The 21,041-nt window shown below is 40.3% G+C and overlaps 1 protein-coding gene across 1 annotated transcript in view; it reads left to right on the forward strand.

Moving 5' to 3' along the window:
• LOC124794653 (cytoplasmic aconitate hydratase-like) overlaps positions 1 to 21,041 on the forward strand; it is a 327,246-nt gene that overhangs the window by 293,846 nt on the left and 12,359 nt on the right. Inside the window, exon 18 of the mRNA XM_047258177.1 lies at positions 15,088 to 15,235. Coding sequence (XP_047114133.1) covers positions 15,088 to 15,201 — 114 coding nt within the window. The 3' untranslated portion in view covers positions 15,202 to 15,235. The remainder of the gene's footprint in view (positions 1 to 15,087; positions 15,236 to 21,041) is intronic.

Consider the following 21,041-nt stretch of genomic DNA (forward strand, 5'->3'; position numbering starts at 1 on the left):
CCAGGTCTTGATTTGAATGTTTTGTGTGTTAATGTACTGAGCCCAATCAATAGTGAATATAGAAATGACAAAGGCCTCACTCAGAAATCACTGCATGTGACAAAGTAAGACACCTTTTTCCCATTTATCTAGAGCTCATCATACGTTTTTCAAAATCAGCAACTCAGAGAAATGGAGCAATGATTCAGGGATCACTGATTGAACATCTGCCAAGAAATCATCAGGTAGGAGGAATTGCGATGTATCACATACTTGGGTACGGATGTTCTCACGAAGTATATCTGCAGCATTGCATACAGTTCTCATCCACTCTTCTTGTGGATCTGATAGCTTGGTTCATTCAACTCCTGCAAAGTAAACTGGGACTCTTCTGTTAGTTCTATTTAGGAAGAAATAATTTCCATTGCTTCCTCTATGTGTGTGGATCCAGGACTTCCTTGTTCTCCTCCACTCCTGATTGGCCGGTAAAAATCCCTCAGAAGCAGCCTATGGTAGCAAGCATTTTTAGCACAAAGGTCCTCATCACGGATACATTCTAAAAATTTACAACCCGTGTCATCTCGCCTTTTAGCAACCCCAATATCAGTATCTGTTAATTCCAGTTTCATCACTTTGCAAACAATATTTTGCTTTGCATAGGGACGTCTGCCAAGTTTCTCCTAATTGGTATCAATTTCCTTGCCACAATAAAAGCAATGTTTATTAAAATCAAATACCTTCTTGTATGTTCGGAATTCTATGCTGACAGTGCAGGGACTTTTGCCAAAGGTGACGTAATCAGTTTTTTTTTCTGACAAACACTGTGCACTTAAACTTCAGCCAGACCAGTTAATAACTTACAATGTGCTGTGACTTCCTGTCTTTTCTGGATTGTAGTAGAGTTTCCTATTCTTTCTGTTTCATTTTTACCACATCAAATTGCCGTCGCATATAAAACATACCTATATATGATTTGGAGCACTCATTTTAAATGCACAGACTGCACAACAGAAGTAAACTCAAAGGAAGAATGAGAATTTTGCTAGACACAAGGAGTTTTGAATGCATCCTTACACAACAGAGGCAGACTGGGAGTGGCTAACAGTGAAAACAATAACAGAGGAATGGAGAGGATGGCAGCCTCAGCTGTTTACGACATGTCAGTCGAGGTAGATCTGTAGATATCTGTATTCCTGATGGTGGGGCAGATTTATGTTTTCGTATTGGAAATTTCATTTCATTGAATAACTTCTGACTTACTAAAAAACAAAAAATGTAATTACTTTGACTTTCAAGTGTGCGAATGCTAAAATGGAAAAACTAGATGCTTTTGTAACATGATATTTTATGCTCTACAACTTCGATAACTTGACAGTTTTCATTTGGAGTAGCCATTTTTGAGTTACAAGCTGACTTTCTGGCTAAGCTGGTAAAAATGAACAAACTCTTGACAACTGATTGTGACCAAATGGCTGCACCGATTTTGACATTTAATTAGGCCATTTGAATGCAAAATTTAATGCTCTTTCATTTTTTATGGGGAACACTTTCAGTAGGGTGCATAGTCTCAGAGTAATTGGAAAAAATGTGAAAAAAGTGCAAAAATTCATGGTTTTCTGGCCACAAAAACCCCCAAGGATTCTGGAGGTTGAAAACAACATACTCTCAGCTATATGCGCAAGATTAAAAAAAAAAAAAAAATCTTCTACCACATTTTTTTGCAAACAAAGGGCCTTTTGTGTAATGCCTTTACTGGGCTAATTGCCTTTGTTGCATTACACAACCACAACTCCATCCCAGAATTCCACACATAATTATTTATGATTTTTGGGTGGGAATCTGATAGTTCCATAATGCAACCTAGAGGGGGGAAAACCACATAGAAAATTTTTTGTGCAAATCAATTTATAAAAATACCAAAATTGACTATTAAAAAGTCTTACAATAAAGTGCGTCTTATCTTTTGGCTTTTGTTCCGTGTTCCATTTTTCACTCTGTCATAATGTCCATCTGCTCTAGAGCAGTATCAGTTGTGTCTTACTTTGCCATGTCGTCATTTGTTTGCCCTGCAACATGCTTTTTTGGTATCAATACACAGAAACAGGTTCCCTAAAACAAGACACCACAATTTACGTTCTAACCAGTAACTGAATTGGAGGTACTTGAATTAATGGACAAATATGTCAGAAAATTATGTGGGGTGAAATTTCTCAACTCCTCTCTCTCTCTCTCTCTCTCTCTCTCTCTCTCTCTCTCTCTCTCTCTCTCTCTCTCTCTCTCACACACACACACACACACACACACACACGAATAGTCATGGCAGAAATAACATGAATGAAACAGCCAACTCATACATCCAAAAAAACCGATAGTATTAAGAATGAGACTTAGAAAATTTTTTGTACGCTTGCAAAGATTAAATGTAAATCATGTAACCAACTACAGTGGTAGACCATACAAACATATTAAGTATTGAAACCTTAAATAAATGTTCACTGAAGAAAATTGGAAGCCTTTTTAAATCTCCACTTAAGTGGAAAATGTTCTGTCACCGTTTGTTCATATGTTCCTTAACCCAAACAACTTCCTAGATTTCAGATATAGTATCAGTCTGTGACATTTGGATGTGGGTTTGCAGTACTTGGAATCGCCTTATGTAGATACCAAAGAACTTTAAATCAGCAATTAAAAGTTCGGATCTCTCATGGTCATAACTAAAACTAAGTCTTCTGTCTTCAACTTTGCTATTTTAAGTCTAGCATCATGTCTCTTCTTTCTTGCTTCGCCTTGGTTCTTCGTTGTTTCTTTTACAACAGCTTCTCTTTCTTATGCTGAAATAGGTTTACATTCTGGGAATTCAATGTTTTCATTAATGAAATTAGCTGGTTTTTTTCAAATGGTATTTCATGTGGTGAAAAACCTGTGGGGATGTGTTCAATCCAGAGGGGTGTTCATGACTGCAGCTGGTCCTGCACAACCTACCAATCTCTCACACACACACCTACTGGCCAGCAGCTAAGTAGATATTAAAAAGTGTTATTTGCTACAGGTAGATCTTCTTGTGTGAAACAGTCCTTTTTCTATTTTTGAAATAAGTGCTTGTTCCTTTCCTGACAAAGTATAATTTGATATACTTAGAAAATATGTTCTCTATAATTATGAAACAGTATCACCCCCCCCCCCCTCCCCATCACCCCTCCTCGTCTTCATGTTAACAAGCTGTAAGCTGTATACATCGATGACAACAAGACTTACAGGTTTCTGAGGTAGTATGTTTTGCATGACCATGAAAATTTCTGTTGCTTATCTTCACTTGTTGGCATCTGTCGCAAGTTGAAATTTGTTTCCTTACTGTTTTCAGCATGTTGTAATTTTTTTTAAACTTCTGGTCTCCAAAGTGACCATAGCCTTCAAGAGTGTACATAATAAATTTGTCACTGTACTGTTCTGAGCAACACAATCTGCAGTGGTCAGAGTCTAAATTCATTCGTATAAATAATATTCCCTTGTGTAATTTGTAATATTTGTCAACTTTTGTACAGCTCTTTTTACCAAAACAACATTTCACTAGTTTCCAATTATCATCATGATTCTGCTCTCTACGAATGATACTGCAAAAGGTCTTAATTACCTTCTCACCTTTAACCTCTTTCAGATGCATAATCATGAGCTCTTATCTTTCTCCTCCTCCTCCTCCTCCTCCTCCTCCTCAATATTATTATACCCTCCTGATGGTAAATGAGACACTATATTTTCAACTAGATTCTCAGGCTCCATAACATACTTAATTTATAGTCAAAAAACAAAGCTGATGTGACTTACCAAACGAAAGTGCTGGCAGGTCGATACACACACAAACATACACACAAAATTCAAGCTTTCGCAACAAACGGTTGCTTTATCAGGAAAGAGGGAAGGAGAGGGAAAGATGAAAGGATGTGGGTTTTAAGGGAGAGGGTAAGGAGTCATTCCAATCCCGGGAGCGGAAAGACTTACCTTAGGGGAAAAAAGGACGGGTATACACTCGCACACACACCCATATCCAACCGCACATACACAGACACAAGCAGACATTTGTAAAGGCAAAGAATTTCGGCAGAGATGTCAGTCAAGGCAGAAGTACAGAGGCAAAGATGTTGAAAGACAGGTGAGGTATGAGCAGCGGCTACTTGAAATTAGCGGAGGTTGAGGCCTGGCGGATAACGAGAAGATAGGATATACTGAAGGGCAAGTTCCAATCTCCGGAGTTCTGACAGGTTGGTGTTAGTGGGAAGTATCCAGATAACCCAGACGGTGTAACACTGGGCCAAGATGTGCTGGCGGTGCACCAAGGCATGTTTAGCCACAAACACTGTCTGCCTGTGCCCATTCATGCCAATGGACAGTTTGTTGCTGGTCATTCCCACATAGAAAGCTTCACAGTGTAGGCAGGTCAGTTGGTAAATCACGTGGGTGCTTTCACACGTGGCTCTGCCTTTGATCGTGTACACCTTCCGGGTTACAGGACTGGAGTAGGTGGTGGTGAGAGGGTGCATGGGACAGCTTTTACACCGGGGGCGGTTACAAGGGTAGGAGCCAGAGGGTAGGGAAGGTGGTTTGGGGATTTCATAGGGATGAACTAACAGGTTACGAAGGTTAGGTGGACGGCGGAAAGACACTCTTGGTGGAGTGGGGAGGATTTCATGAAGGATGGATCTCATTTCAGGGTAGGATTTGAGGAAGTCGTATCCCTGCTGGAGAGCCACATTCAGCGTCTGATCCAGTCCCGGAAAATATCCTGTCACAAGTGGGGTGTTTTTGGGGTTGTTCTGTGGGAGGTTCTGGGTTTGAGGAGATGAGGAAGTGGCTCTGGTTATTTGCTTCTGTACCAGGTCGGGAGGGTAGTTGTGGGATGCAAAAGCTGTTTTCAGGTTGTTGGTGTAATGGTTCAGGGATTACGGACTGGAGCAGATTCGTTTGCCACGAAGACCTAGGCTGTAGGGAAGGGACCGTTTGATGTGGAATGGGTGGCAGCTGTCATAATGGAGGTACTGTTGCTTGTTGGTGGGTTTGATGTGGACGGACGTGTGAAGCTGGCCATTGGACAGATGGAGGTCAACGTCAAGGAAAGTGGCGCCACCCTCCACCTCAAAAAACTATCCAATCTCCTGGTTTCCCACCTCTGGAAAGGCAACTCACTCACCCTTCACAACCTTTTCAGCAAACCTCAACCTCCTCTCATTGCACACAGACCCAATCTCTCCCATCTACTCAATCTCCCACGTCCAGCTCCACTCCCCCCAAAACCTCAAAATCCCAATCAACACGATCTGGAACTACAACACCCTAATTCAGTAGTTAATCTTTCCTCCAAACTTCTCTCCCAATCCGAAACCTCTGTCCTATCCAAAGGCCTCACCTTCAGCCCCACTCCCAGATTCAACCAAACAGCCCTTGTCAAAGATTAACTGTCCTACACCCATACTCTCTGCTGTAAATATCACTTTGCCACGAAGAAAAATGATCCTAATCCTACTCCTAATGATCCAACTCCCCAAGACACTATCCAAATTGAACCCTGCCTGGAACAGTTCCGTCCTCCGTCACAGCAGGACCCACCTCCTCTTCCTCAAAATCATCCTCTCCAAACTTTCCAGGAATTTCTGACTTCCAGCCTTGCCTCTCAATCCTTCTTAAAAAACCTTAATCCTACTCGCAACATCACCACTGCTGAAGCCCAGGCTATCCGTGATCTGAAGGCTGACCGATCCATCGTCATTCTTCCGGCGGACAAGGGTTCTACGACTGTGGTACTTGATCGTCGGGACAACACTACATACAAAGTTTGCCAAGGTAATCCCTTTGCTTATGTCCAGGCGGAGCTTCAAGGAATCCTCAGAACCTTAGGCCCCCTACAAAACCTTTCACCTGACTCCATCAACCTCCTGACCCCACCGACACCCCGCACCCCTACCTTCTACCTTCTTCCTAAAATTCACAAACCCAATCATCCCGGCCGCCCCATTGTAGCTGGCTACCAAGCCCCCACAGAACGTATCTCTGCCTACATAGATCAACACTTTCAACCCATTACATGCAGTCTCCCATCCTTCATCAAAGACACCAACCACTTTCTCGAACGCCTGGAATCCTTACCCAGTCTGTTACCCCCCGGAAACCATCCTTGTAACCATTGATGCCACTTCCTTATACACAAATATTCCGCACGTCCAGGGCCTCGCTGCAGTGGAGCACTTCCTTTCACGCCGATCACCTGCCACCCTACCTAAAACCTCTTTCCTCATTACCTTAGCCAGCTTCATCCTGACCCACAACTTCTGCACTTTCGAAGGCCAGAGATACCAACAATTAAAGGGAACAGCCATGGGTACCAGGATGGCCCCCCTCGTACGCCAACCTTTTCATGGGTCGCTTAGGGGAAGCCTTCTTGGTTACCCAGGCCTGCCAATCCAAAGTTTGGTACAGATTTATTGATGACATCTTCATGATCTAGGCTCACAGTGAAGAAGAACTCCAGAATTTCCTCTCCAACCTCAACTCCTTTGGTTCCATCAGATTCACCTGGTCCTACTCCAAATCCCATGCCACTTTCCTTGACGTTGACCTCCATCTGTCCAATGGCCAGCTTCACATGTCCGTCCACATCAAACCCACCAACAAGCAACAGTACCTCCATTATGACAGCTGCCACCCATTCCACATCAAACGGTCCCTTCCCTACAGCCTAGGTCTTCGTGGCAAACGAATCTGCTCCAGTCCGTAATCCCTGAACCATTACACCAACAACCTGAAAACAGCTTTTGCATCCCACAACTACCCTCCCGACCTGGTACAGAAGCAAATAACCAGAGCCACTTCCTCATCTCCTCAAACCCAGAACCTCCCACAGAACAACCCCAAAAACACCCCACTTGTGACAGGATATTTTCCGGGACTGGATCAGACGCTGAATGTGGCTCTCCAGCAGGGATACGACTTCCTCAAATCCTACCCTGAAATGAGATCCATCCTTCATGAAATCCTCCCCACTCCACCAAGAGTGTCTTTCCGCCGTCCACCTAACCTTCGTAACCTGTTAGTTCATCCCTATGAAATCCCCAAACCACCTTCCCTACCCTCTGGCTCCTACCCTTGTAACCGCCCCCGGTGTAAAAGCTGTCCCATGCACCCTCCCACCACCACCTACTCCAGTCCTGTAACCCGGAAGGTGTACACGATCAAAGGCAGAGCCACGTGTGAAAGCACCCACGTGATTTACCAACTGACCTGCCTACACTGTGAAGCTTTCTATGTGGGAATGACCAGCAACAAACTGTCCATTGGCATGAATGGACACAGGCAGACAGTGTTTGTTGGTAATGAGGACCACCCTGTGGCTAAACATGCCTTGGTGCACCGCCAGCACATCTTGGCCCAGTGTTACAACATCCGGGTTATCTGGATACTTCCCACTAACACCAACCTGTCAGAACTCCGGAGATGGGAACTTGCCCTTCAGTATATCCTCTCTTCTCGATATCCGCCAGGCCTCAACCTCCGCTAATTTCAAGTAGCCGCCGCTCATACCTCACCTGTCTTTCAACAACATCTCTGCCGAAACTCTTTGCCTTTACAAATGTCTGCTTGTGTCTATGTATGTGCGGTTGGATACGGGTGTGTGTGCGAGTGTATACCCGTCCTTTTTTCCCCCTAAGGTAAGTCTTTCCACTCCCGGGATTGGAATGACACCTTACCCCCTCCCTTAAAACCCACATCCTTTCGTCTTTCCCTCTCCTTCTCTCTTTCCTGATGAAAGCTCCATTTACAGTCTTTTATTTGAAACTAATGTGCACTGAGTCCAGAATCACTAGCATCACATAATATACAAAATGGTTAGAGTAAGTCTAGTCTACACAGCAAATTACAATTCCACAAGCTTCCTGGAATTCCTTGCCACGGATCAAAACAGCGTTATTTTCAGTAAATTACACAAACTTTTTGGCATTCATAGTTTGTTTATGGTGGTATACACTATAATATCCATATGTTCCAATAAACGATCTCAATTGTTTCTTCTTTTTGGGTATTTAAAACTCAGAAATGGCTTTAATTTTGTCATAGTCAGGTAATATACCTTTCTCAGTAATGCAGTGTCCCAAGAATTTAAGTTCATTAACCATGAATTGACAGTTTTCCAGTTTTAATGTCGTCCCTCCTGATCACAATTTGTCCATCTTTTAATGACAAATAATTGAATCCCAGCTCATGGTTCAGAAGCAAAATGTTATCAACATATATAATTAATTTAGAAGATAATTCCTGACCTAACACCTGTTCCAAAATGGTGATGAATTCAGCTGCTGAAACCAAAGGGTACAACGCAATACTGATAGCATTTACCATTGTACAAAAATGCAATGTATTTCAGAGATTTGCAATGTATTTCAGAGATTCGGGACCAAGTGGAACTTGACGAAATCCAGAGGTTAAATCGAAGCTTGTCATCAGCTTAATAAACTCAGACTTGTGTAATAACTCATTTATGTACTCAGGATGATCATTTTCTCTTGTATAAATGTTTTATTTTCTCTTTTAAGAAGTCTGAACTGTAAAACAAATCGAACACCTCCATTATGTTTCGCTGTAGTTACCAAAGGATTATTATAATCACTACTACTTCCTCTTAGTTATGCCATGCCCTTCCACCTTTTGGAACTTTTTTTCAACAACTGGTCTCCTTGCGATTGGTACAGCATGCGGTTTTTTAAAGAAAGATTCATGAGGTTTGAATTTTAGTACACATTGGGAATTCTTCACACTTCCTGATACATCACAGAACTCCTCTCAGTAGACCCATAACAAATTATCATCATTGTAGCCACGCAGTTTCAGATATCTTTTCCTCGGTTATTTTCATTAACCCCTTCTCTTCAACTTCTAGTTCTAAATGTTCCTCTATCACGTAACTTTCCTGTTCCACTAATGCTAACCTGTCCATTTTTTTCACAACTGCCTCCGTTATTGTCACATATAATGTTCCATTCAAGAGATGCACTAAGTTATGTAAACAATCAGTCCCCAAAATAAATTCTTCACGTATTCTGAAAGTACTACGCGATCATGCTCAAATTCTACACCCTAAATTTCAAATACCAGTGAAGTTTGCTATCTCACCTATTTACTGCTTCTACCAGTAGCCCTTCTAATCCTAGTTCCTATCACTGGCATCTCCGTATAATTCTTGTTGTGTCTGATTTCATTAGTTAAAGCTTCCGATATTGTAGAAACTCTGGTGCCTGAATCCACTAAAACTTCCAGTTTCCTGTTTTTACGCGAGTGTATGGATTTCCTATTTCATCACTTGTCTTTGTATTAATGTCTTTGTGTAGTAAGTGCTTTTTGACTGCACTGAAATTCATATCTCTGCTATTCTCAATGCTCTTGTTTCTAAGATCACTTGCCATGTTTATATCAGCGTCGTCATTGCTACTTGTATTGTAGTGGTCATTACAAAAGTTCCCTAAAAACACAATTCACTCATCCCTACCTTCCCTTTAATGATTCATAAATTCTATTGCAGTTAACTTTCCACCAATCAGCGTAAACTCTTTGCCCAAGATTGCCAACTTTTTCCAAGTGTGTCACTAAGTAACTATTCCCCCGCATTTACCCAACATGTGCACAGAAAACTTTAATTACTAACTTCAGGATTTAGAATAAAAGGCTGGTTAGGCATCTCACATACATATTTGTTCTGAACATTTGCAATGGCCAGTTCATGAGCATTATTGGTATTTACTCACGTAACAGATTCAGACAGTTAATCTGCAACTTCCCTTTCATTTCTACCTACCCCTGTCAACTTAATAACATAGACTCCTCTTGCTCCTCATCTAACAGTCATCCTCCAGTCCAACAAAATAATCCACATTTTCATTTTCATTGCCCTAATTTCTCCCTCAACACCACCACAAACATTAGTTGCATCTTCATGTACCATACATTTCTCATGCTCCTTATCTTTTACTATTTCTTTTCATTCAAAAAAGCTCTCACAAATATTTAAACTATCATCAGCAGTCTCATTTGGATTTCCTCCCATGTCAACACCATAAAAGTTTACTAAATCACCTCCTTGTAGTTCAGGTGTTTAGTTCCTATTGTATTTTGTCCTTAACCCTGTCTTGCCAAAAATTACCCCAAAATTTTTATCTACTCTTACTTACTTTTTACTTACTTAATGTGGTGCTCTCATGTAATTACCTCCTTGTTGTTGCATTATTTTATGTAGCAATTTATTACCCTTATTGCCACGTATTGAAATAATTATCCTTCCCCCTCATATTGAGGACATTCAGCAGAGTGTCCTTTAGGCTAACTGTCCACAAATTTTAGCACCCTGATTGAAATGTTGAGGGTTGAGGTGGATATCAGATCTCTTAGTGGTCACATTTCTGGATTTCTATGATCATCATCATCATCATCGTCGTCGTCGTCGTCGTCGTCGTCGTCATCATCAGCCCTCCCATCATAATTTTTGTTTTCCCAATTTTGATTATAATCCCCTTGTCTGAAATGATTTGTACCCAAACCCTTTCTATATTTCTTTGAAATGCTCTGTCCAACACATCTCTACGTAACATATTTATCCAATTATAAGACAATTGTTTTTTCCCCAAGTTTGTTATTTGAAAAGCACAGGGTCATCTTACATTCTCAGATTAAACTATTGCTGCTGAGGCCAACATTTTTATGGTGACATTTTTACATTGAAGCTTTATCCATAGAGGTGTCATACAAATTTATTTTGGAGAATTCTGAAGGATAAGGCTTAGTGAACAATACCTGCGTTTGAATAGGCTCAACATTTCCCAATATGCCGAAGTACTCAGTACAGTCTCAATCTTGCTTGAATGATCTCGTGACATTTGACTCGCACACACAAATGACTCATGCTCATGAAAGCCAAGTATTCTGGTTAGACTCTTGTCTAAAATACAATTTTAACTTGTCGCGTATACTCATAGATAACATCATCAGCATGAAAGAATTGGGCTACTTCAGTAGATAGATAGAGGGTACTTTGATTAGAGATGCAATAAGTAACTTCAACTCAGGAATATATAAGCTTTTATAATTCCTGCCCAAAATTCGAGAATGAGTGTTTTCAGAAAAAGACTACACAAATTACAAGTTTTAAGTGCTCTATTCCATTGAGCAAATTGGAAAAAACTGGGTAGTTCTTCAGTATGCTCTTGCTGTCTGTGGATGAACTTAACATGTGAGTGGGGAAAATAATGTAGGACAAGCAATGATACCATGGAGAGACTGCAGTTTGCAGACTGCAGTAAAAGAACTACAAAGAAAGCATACCACTCTGATGCCAAAGTGAATACAAAGTTTTACATTTATTTACCATTTGTGGATGATGCGTATTTACTTAACCTTTACTGATTAACTGCAAGAATCATAAATCTGAACTTGTACTAGAGGTATTAGGTACTGTTACCCGTTATTCCACAACTGAAAATAAACAGCCACAACCTTAACTAACAAATTTTTCGGTAGTGTTACATTCACTTAGTTGTCAAACACCAATCAACTCTGTACCTTACATAAATGAATTTGCAAGACTTCTCTTGCCCATTAGGATCTTTCACACATTAGAAATAGCCAACTGCTCTTAAACTTTTCTTGAAACTCTGTATTTCTTCTGAGCAGTGCAAACTGTTACATGTGTTACAAAAATTTACTGAATATAAGCTCTGCTAACACCTAGTCGTAGCTAATTACAACAGACCCATGACATGATTTAGCATTAGTGCACCAGTATTAACACTATATCACATCTGGCCTATACACCTATATGGGAAACAGCAAGAGTTCATTGCAACAGAATAGTTGAGGTTCGGGGAGAGGTGGTATCCAGGGAAAATGGGACACAAAAAGTTGGAGAATAGGTATACAGTGTGTGACGAAGCAAGCTGGATATTTTACTTCCCCTCCTGTTTTGCCATCTGCCTTCTATAAAATTCATTTTTTTCATTTTTGAACTAATTACCATTAAAATACGTGAGTATAATCTGAATTTTCATAAAAGAGAAATGTTGGCCCTTAGTTTTAAAGAATATAACACCAGGTCTAATTTTGTGATTTGTTTTATGTATGTAATTGATTTTCTAATTTATTTTGATTATGCCTAGTTTGTATTTTTCATTATAGGGTGAAATCAGTAATTGTTTCATAACTTAAATTCCATTGTTGACTTATAAACGAATATAAATTCTGTACTAATTGTAAACATTTGGAGGAACAACTAATAGTTCATATTAAAGGATCTGTTTGACTCTATTCGAAAACATGTTAGCAAAGCCAGCTCTTTATTAATTCCAAAGTAATTTCCAGTTTCATCAAAAGTGTTGTTTGCGTAACTATATTTGTTAATTTCATGATTTAAACAAATAATACAGCTTACTCCTTGAAACAGAAGAAACTGTTAAAAAGATGCAATTTTTCGATTTATGCAGTTACTCTAAATAGTTAAGTTTTAATTGTAATTTCTGTAAATTAAACATCGACCAATGTGTAGTTTCAGAGCCTATTATTGTGATGATGTATAAGGGACCGATTTTTGGTCCCAAGACAGTCAGTCCAAGGCTGAGTTTCAGACAAGAAACCTGTGTTGGTTAGAACAACAACAATGCATCAACTTAAACATGAAATAAGTGGTACACCAATAGGCCATGTGTTAAAGCAATGACAGTGTCTGTTCAATTTATTTGAAAGACTGTGAAATGTGTGGTTAATTTTTTACTGCCTGTAGATGTTCCAACAGTAAACTATTGTAGCAGTATGTTGATGTTTGCATGCAAACTATTAATGAGGCTTATCAAAAGTTAAGCAATAGAGCACTGGCCATATGACTGTGTATATCACAGCCACAAGGAGGTCACTCTTATGCACGTATGGCAAGTTTTGGCTAAAATAGAGAGAACAAGAGAAATTAGAATGCAGAGAGAATAATGTTAGTTGACCCATAACTGGTCTATATTTTGGACAAAGAGGAGCAAGTGAAATGTTGTTGTGCTTCATTTCAAAGACTGGTTTGCTGCAGCTCTCCATGCTACTTCCCATGTTACTCTATCCTGTGCAGCCTCTTCACCTATGGGTAACTACTGCAACCTACATCATTCTGAATCTGCTTAGTGTCTTCATCTCCTGGTCTCCCTCTACAATTTTTACCAATACCTCCTCATTAGTTACATGATCTACCATCTAATCTTCAGTGTTCTTCTGTAGCACCACATTTCAAAAGCTTCTATCCTCTTCTTGTCTAAACTGTTTATCGCCATTGTTTCACTTCCATAGATGGCTACACTCCGTACAAATACTTTCAGAAAAGAATTCCTGACTTTTAAATCTGTACTCGATGTTAAGAAATTTCTCTTCTTCAGAAATGCTTTCCTTGCCATCGCCAATCTACATTTTGTATCCTCTCTACTTCGACCATCATCAGTTATTTTGCTGCCAAAATAGCAAAACTCCTTTACTACTTTAAGTGTCTCATTTCCTAATCTAATTCCCTCAGCATCACCTGATTTAATTTGACTACATTCCATTTGGCTTTTGTTGATATTCATCTTATATCCTCCTTTCGTGACACTGTTCATTCCGTTCAGCTGCTCTTCCAAGCCCTTTGCTGTCTCCGACAGAATAACAATGTCACCGACAAACCTCAAGGTTCTTATTTCTCTGGATTTTAATTCCTATTCCAAATTTTTCTTTGGTTTCCTTTACTGCTTTCTCAATGTACTGATTGAATAACATCAGAGATAAGTTAGGTACAACCCTGTCTCACTGCCTTTCCAACCACTGCTTCTCTTTTGTGCCCTTCGACTGTTACAACTGTCATCTGGTGTCTGTAAAATTATAAATAGCCTTTCGCTTCCTGTATTTTACTCCTGACACCTTCTGAATTTGAAAGAGAGTATTCCAGGCAATATTGTCAAATGCTTTCTCTATGTCTACAAATGCTATAAATGTAGGTTTGTCTTTCCTTAACCTCTCTTGTAAGATAAGTTGTAGGGTCAGTATTGCCTCGTGTGTTTCTATATTTTGTAAGGAATCCAAACTGATCTTCTCTGAGGTCAGCTTCTACCAGTTTTTGCATTCATCCGTAAAGAATTTGTGTTAGTATTTTGCAACTGTTACTTACTAAATTGATACTTAGGTTATGTTCACACACGTCATCATCTGCTTTCTTTGGGATTGGAGTTATTATATTCTTCTTGGAGTCGGAGGGTATTTGGCCTGTCTCATACATCTTGCTCATCAGATGGAAGAGTTTTGTCATGGCTGGCTCAGCTAAGGCTAACAGTAGTTCTAACAGAATGTTGTCTACTCGCGGGGCCTTGTTTCGATGGTCTTTCAGTGCTCTATCAAACTCTTCACGAAATATTGTACCTCCCATTTCATCTTCATCCATGTCCTCTTCCCCATTTCCATAATATTGCCCTCAAGTACATCGCCCTTGTATAAACCCTCTATATACTCCTTCGGCCTTTCTGCTTCCCCTACTTTGCGAAATATTGTAGGTTATACCTAGTTATTGTTGGTTGTGCAGGATCAGGCTGTTCAGTTAATGTGGATGTTATCTTACAATAGGGTTTACTATGTGGGTTATAATTTAGCAATAGCCTTTTTGTTGGATGGGGCAAGAAAATGTAGTGAAGAACCGCTCGGCCACACCGGCCAGCAGAGAAAGAGGATTAAGAAGCAAGTGGCTCAAAGTTAATGGATTGAGGGGGATCATCTAGCAAAATTCATACCACAGAGGAATGCAAATAATGGAGTGAGTTAAGATAAGTACTCCTCATTCAGTGAAAACAAAACGGTAATGACTCTGGTTTGTGCCAGCATAGCACAATATGATCAAGAAGGACATCAATTTAGTTTTAAAATTACCAGCATTTTTTTCTGACCTTCACCTAGTTTTTCAGCATTGCTGTGTAATTCCTGTCAGCTGATAAAGCAATTTACAAGTGAATATGAATGATATTTGAAGGCAGCATTTTTTATCTTTTTTAAATTTGTTGTGTACAGAACTGACAAGTTTTGCAACTGTTGTAGGTTGATGGTAGCCGCAGTTTCCAGGTTATAACAAGATTTGATACTGAGGTAGATCTCACATACTTCAGACATGGTGGCATTCTAAATTATATGATACGGAAGATGGTAAATTGAGTGACTCACTGTGAAAGTTACACTCGAATATAAGGTAAGAATACTAGTATAGGAATTAATTTATAAGCTGTTCTGAATACATTAATAAATTTATTATGTTATTTTAAAATACATTGTGATAAATTATCAGACAGTATTGTGGTAATAGGACTATGTAATGCCAGATATCAAGCTGCACTATAATTTAAATGTTACTTACAGTGCCAATAATGTGTCCATGAAATTGGACATTAGGTTAGACTGAAGTTACAAGCTATACTATAGTGGGATATTTTATAACCATGTGGGTTCACTCTTCTCCTGATTTTATGTCATTATTCCTTTCATTTACAAACAACTACAAATTGCTGTTTATCAAATGGTGAAAGACAGAGACAGATATAAAATGTGACATAAACAGTAGCCTTCAGAACAAAGAGGCCATCATCTAGCAAAAGTGTATTTCCTCTCTTCTTGACTCCTTGTTTTTATACTTTGTCTGCAGATAATCTTATTTCATCTTTTGCTAGTTAAAGGAGATCCAGATTGTGAAAGATACCATTTGTGCTTTCCACTCTCCTCAGGTCTCGGATATTGCCATAAAAATAATCTTACACTTCAGATCTGTCAACAGTATCTTAACTTCAACATCTATCAGTTTTAGGCACTATTAAGCATTCACACATTTGAAAGCCAAAGTAATTCTATTTTGTTGTTTTTCTTTTAAAGTGCATTCGCAATCCTACAATGTGGAATACTGGCAGTTGGTAAATACAATTAGAGGCAATGAGTGGCTGAAGTTTATACTTATGCTTGTTGGGTGCAATATTCAGATCCTCAGACATGTGTAGATAACCTCGCTATTTTTTCAGTCTCAGTGGAAACAGTGATGAGACAGAATTGCCGAAAGGATAAGTTGAAAAAGCAAGCTACTAAATCATCTTCGAGAAAATCAAACAGTGGGAAATCCAGGATCGAATAATGACGATATTATGAAGAGGATAGATTGCTACACACTGTACAGGGGAGATGTTGAGTTGCAGACAGGCACAACAAAAATACTGCTAAACATGTAAGTGTTAACCAAAAAGGGCTTCTTCTAAAGTAGACAAAAACCACACACACACATTCATGCAAGCAAAAATTGCACACACATGACCACTATCTGTGGCCAAATTGTAAGCAATTGCACATGATGGGAGAAGCAATCTGGTTGGTGGGTGGTAAGGAAGAGCCTGGGGTGATGAGCGAGAGGGATAGCAGGATAGGGATGGGAGACAGTAAAGTTCTACTTGTGGGAGCATGTTGAGACATCGTGAAGACAGACTAAATCAGCTATGTGCAGTCAGAAGGTTAGATGGGGCGGCAGGGTTGAAAAGGAGAGGGGTAGAGGAAAGGAAAAAAGAAGTGTGGATGCATTGGTGGAATGGAAGGCTGTGTAGGTGAATGAAGGACAGGGACTATCAAAGGTAGAGGCCAGGGGGATTACGGGAATGTAGGATATGTTGCAGAAGAGTTCACTCCTGCACGATTCAGTCAAACTAGTGTTAATAGGAAGGATCCAAATGGTGTAGGCTGTGAAGCAGTATCTGAAGTAAAGAACTTTGTGTTGCACAGTATGCTGAGTAACTGAATTGTCCAGCTGTCTCTTGGACACAGTTTGTCAATGGCAATTCATGCAGACAGACAGCTTGTTGGCTGTCATGCCCACACAGAACTCAGCATAGTGGTTGCAACTTAGTTTGTCGATCACGTGATTGCTTCTACAGGCAGCCCTGCCTTTGATGAGATAGTTGATGCTTGTGACTGGACTGGAACACATGATGTTGGGAGTATGCATGGGACAGGTCTTGTATCTAGGTCTATTTCAGAGATATGAGCCATGTGGGAAAGGATGGGAAGTAGGGGTGGAGTAGAGATGGTTGAGGATATTGTATAGGTTTAGTGGGCAATGGATTACCGTTGTGGGAGGGAAGAGGAGGATAGTGTGTAGGACATTCCTCGTTACAGGGCACGATGAGAGGCAGTCGAAAGCCTGATGGAGAGTGTGATTCAGTTGCTCTAGATCTGGGTGGTACTGAATCAAGAGGGGAATGCTGCTTTGTGAATGGCAGCTGTTGAAATGGAGATATTGTTGGTGGTTAGTAGGTTTGATATGGACAGAAATACTGATGATATGTCTAACTTTCCGACTGTACCTAGTTGGCCTACCTTTCCTTCACTATGTCCCTGTGTGCTTGCACAAGCAGCACTTTACTCTCCCCCAACCCTGCTGTCCCTCCGCCTGTCTGCCCCAGCCCCCTCCTTACCCCCACCACTCCTATCATGGGTAGTTGGTTGCAATCTGGCCTCAGTGGCCAGAGACAGTGGTCATATTTGTGAGAGTTGTGCTTGCATGAATGTGTGTGTGTTGCCCACTTCCGAATGCTTACATGTTTAAAAGGCCTCTTTTTCTGTACTAAGACTCAGCATCTCCTCTGCTCTTCTGTAAGGTGATTAGCAATCTATCCTTTTTCATGGTATTGTCGTTTTTTGAGAAAATCAAATTTCTGATAAATATTAAGGTAGCCCCCAAGATAATGAAAAATAAATATGGAAAAATGGAAAGGACTGACAAATTGAAGTATGTAGGAGAAGTAATTGAACATTTCAGAGAAAGAACCCATTAAAGCAAGAGTTAATAAGATAAAAATAGCCTATTAACTCGCTAAGGTTGCTTGTAATAAATCGGTATACCTCAATGCAAAAGTTAGACACTGCTCTGCTGTATTCCTCCTAGAAGCATTTAATGCAGTAGAATTTTTGACTCTTAAAGAAGGTAATAATGGAAGCACTGGAAATTGCAAAGAAAAAGATTCAAAGGAAAGTTTTGGGACCAGTTGAAGAGCAAACACGATGAGGTGGAATCCAAAATTTTCGGGACTGGTGCTGCCATCTGTAAAGTAGGAGTAGTAGATCTTTGCACTGCTATGTGGCGAGAGCTGCATATCTGATAAGTCAGTGTGTGGAGTGGCAGTGATTTCCATAATACTCTGTGTTTGGTGTGTGGTGATTTTACAATGGCTGCGCAAACATAACAGTGGGTGTGTATCAAATTCTGTGTGAATCTTGGGAAAACTGCTACAAAGACCCTTGCAATGATTCAACAAGTGTTTGGGGGACAGAGCATGAGACGTACGTGTGTGTGTGTGTGTGTGTGTGTGTGTGTGTGTGTGTGTGTGCTGGAAGGCCCATTAGTCGCACAACGCCTGACATTGTTCGTGCAGATAGACGTCGAACCATTCAAGACCTTGCGGATGAAGTGGGTATTGGTTGTGGGACATGTCAGTGAATATTGACTGACGAATTGGGCATGCGTCGTATCACCACAGAATTTATGCCAAGGATCTTGACTGCCGATCAGAAGGCACAGCATGTTGAAGTGTGCACGGACCTTTGTCAGACCGCATCTGATGATCCAATCTTCTTGTCACAAATTATCACCAGCGACAAGAGATGGATTTACGGTTATGACCCAAAGACAAACAACAAGTGTCTCAGTGGAAGAGTCCGGGCTCTCCAAGACCCAAAAAAGCGAGACAGGTGAAGAGCAAAGTAAAGAGCATGATCATCATTTTCTTTGATACCAAGGGAACTGTGCACAAAGAATTTGTCCCACCCAACCAAACAGTGAATTCTGCATACTACTGTGACGTTTTCCGATGGCTCCGTGAAAACGTGCAGCAACAATGGCCCAAACTTTGGCGTCAAGGGAACTGGCTGCTGCATCACGACAACAGGCCCTGTCACACATGGCATAAATGGTGAGAAATTGCTTTCCAAGCACATGCACAAGCTTCAGGACCAAGTTGGTAGTTCATACTTTTTGATGGAAAAATACAGGATTACAGTTTTCTCGTGTGAATTTTTTTTTTCTATCTGGTTTTTTAGTTCATAAATACACTCTAATATTTTTATGTCCACATAAGCAGTTTAGCAGAAGTTAGAAAGCAATTACAAGACTTGGATGTATGTTATACACATGTGTATGACCCCAAAACTGCAAACAAGAAATATATCTTAACTTTAAATCATAAAACTCGGAAGGGATAAACACTCCCTTGCTCAGTATGTGGAGGGTCTCACCAAGGCCTTCACAGACAGGCACTGTCCTCCATACCTAGTCCACAAACATATCTCCCATGCCATTTCCCTCCACATCCACAATCCTCCCACTACTCCAAGAACCAGCCACAAAAGTGTGTCCCGTTCATCACCCAGAGCCATCCCAGACTGGAACAACTTAACCATATCTTTTGTCAAGGGTTTGATTACCTATCATGATGCCCTGAAATGAGGGACAACCTTCCCAAAGTCCTTCCCACCCCTTCTAAAGTGGTGATCCGTCACCCAGCCAACCTCCACAACATCCTATTCCATCCCTATGCCAATCTCATTAATTCTGACTCCTGAAGATATTTTAGTAAGTTTCGATGTAGTATCTTTATTTACTATGATTCCAGTTAATGAAGTTATGGATTTTATAACGGATATTTTTCCAGAAGATCTGACTGCTCTTTTCAGACACTGTCTTACTTCCAGTCATTTCCAGTGGAATAATGAGTTTTACGAACAACTTAATGGCGTAGCAATGGGTAACCCATTGGGTCCTGCAGTAGCTAATTTCTACATGGAGAAATTCGAACAGTCAGCCTTGGAAAAAGCAGATAAGAAACCATCTCGCTGGTATCAGTATGTAGACGATACATTTGTGGTCTGGCCACATGGTAGAGAAGCCTTAGGCGAGTTTTTTGATTACCTTAATAATATAAATCCAAGAATCCAGTTTACCATGGAGAGAGAAAATGATAACAAAATACCGTTTTTGGATGTTTTAGTTATGAGACAGACGGATGGAAGCTTGAAACAACAGATTTTTAGAAAAATAACGCACACAGACAGATACTTACATAAAAACTCTAACCACCATCCAAAACAAAAAAGAGGTGTGATTACAAGTCTCGTTGACAGAGCCAGACGGATTTGCACGCCGGAGTATCTAGACGACGAGTTAAAACATCTGAAGCACGCTTTCGAGAGAAATGGCTACTCAAAGAAAGAAGTAAGCAGAATTCTGCACCCAAACAACAAAAAGCGTAAGGACAAGTCCGAAAAACGATGGAAGAATACAGTCTCTCTCCCTTTTATAAAGAAAGTAACGGATCAGATTGGAAAGATTTTAAGTAAACATGATATTAGACCTGTTTTTAGACCAACGAAGAAAATTTGTCACGTTCTTCGGTCTGTAAAAGATAAACGCGCTCCTCTATCAGCCAGTGGCGTATATAAAATTCCGTGTACATGTGGCAAAGTTTATGTTGGAACAACAAAAAGAAGCGTAAATACACGGTTAAAAGAACACAGAAGTCTTTGCCGATTAGGAAAAACAGATAAATCGGCTGTAGCAGAACACGCTTTTCAGCCAGGAAATCATCAAGTGAAGTTTTCCGAAACAAAAATTTTATCTACGACGACGAACTATTACCCACGGCTTTGTAGAGAAGCAATTGAAATATATAAACATAGGGATAATTTTAATCGGAAAGAAGAGACCATGAAACTTAGTGATATTTGCACAGTAGCACTACAGAATTGCTAGACAGTTTTATCCGTGACAAGATTACGATCGATAGTTAAGTTTTATCTCTGACAAAGGTTATCTCTGCATATCACGTGTAACTCTGGTCACGCCCACTTTCTACGATACATAAGTCGCTCTCAGACGTCCGACCCGTCAGTCAGCAAGACTCACCGGAGGAGAAACACCCCTCTGAAGATGTCCAGCGAAGCACTGGACGAAACGTTAGGAGCTGAAGAGTTTC

The sequence above is a fragment of the Schistocerca piceifrons genome, chromosome 4 (assembly GCF_021461385.2).
Source record: "Schistocerca piceifrons isolate TAMUIC-IGC-003096 chromosome 4, iqSchPice1.1, whole genome shotgun sequence".
In the NCBI taxonomy this organism is placed as follows: Eukaryota; Metazoa; Arthropoda; class Insecta; order Orthoptera; family Acrididae; genus Schistocerca; species Schistocerca piceifrons.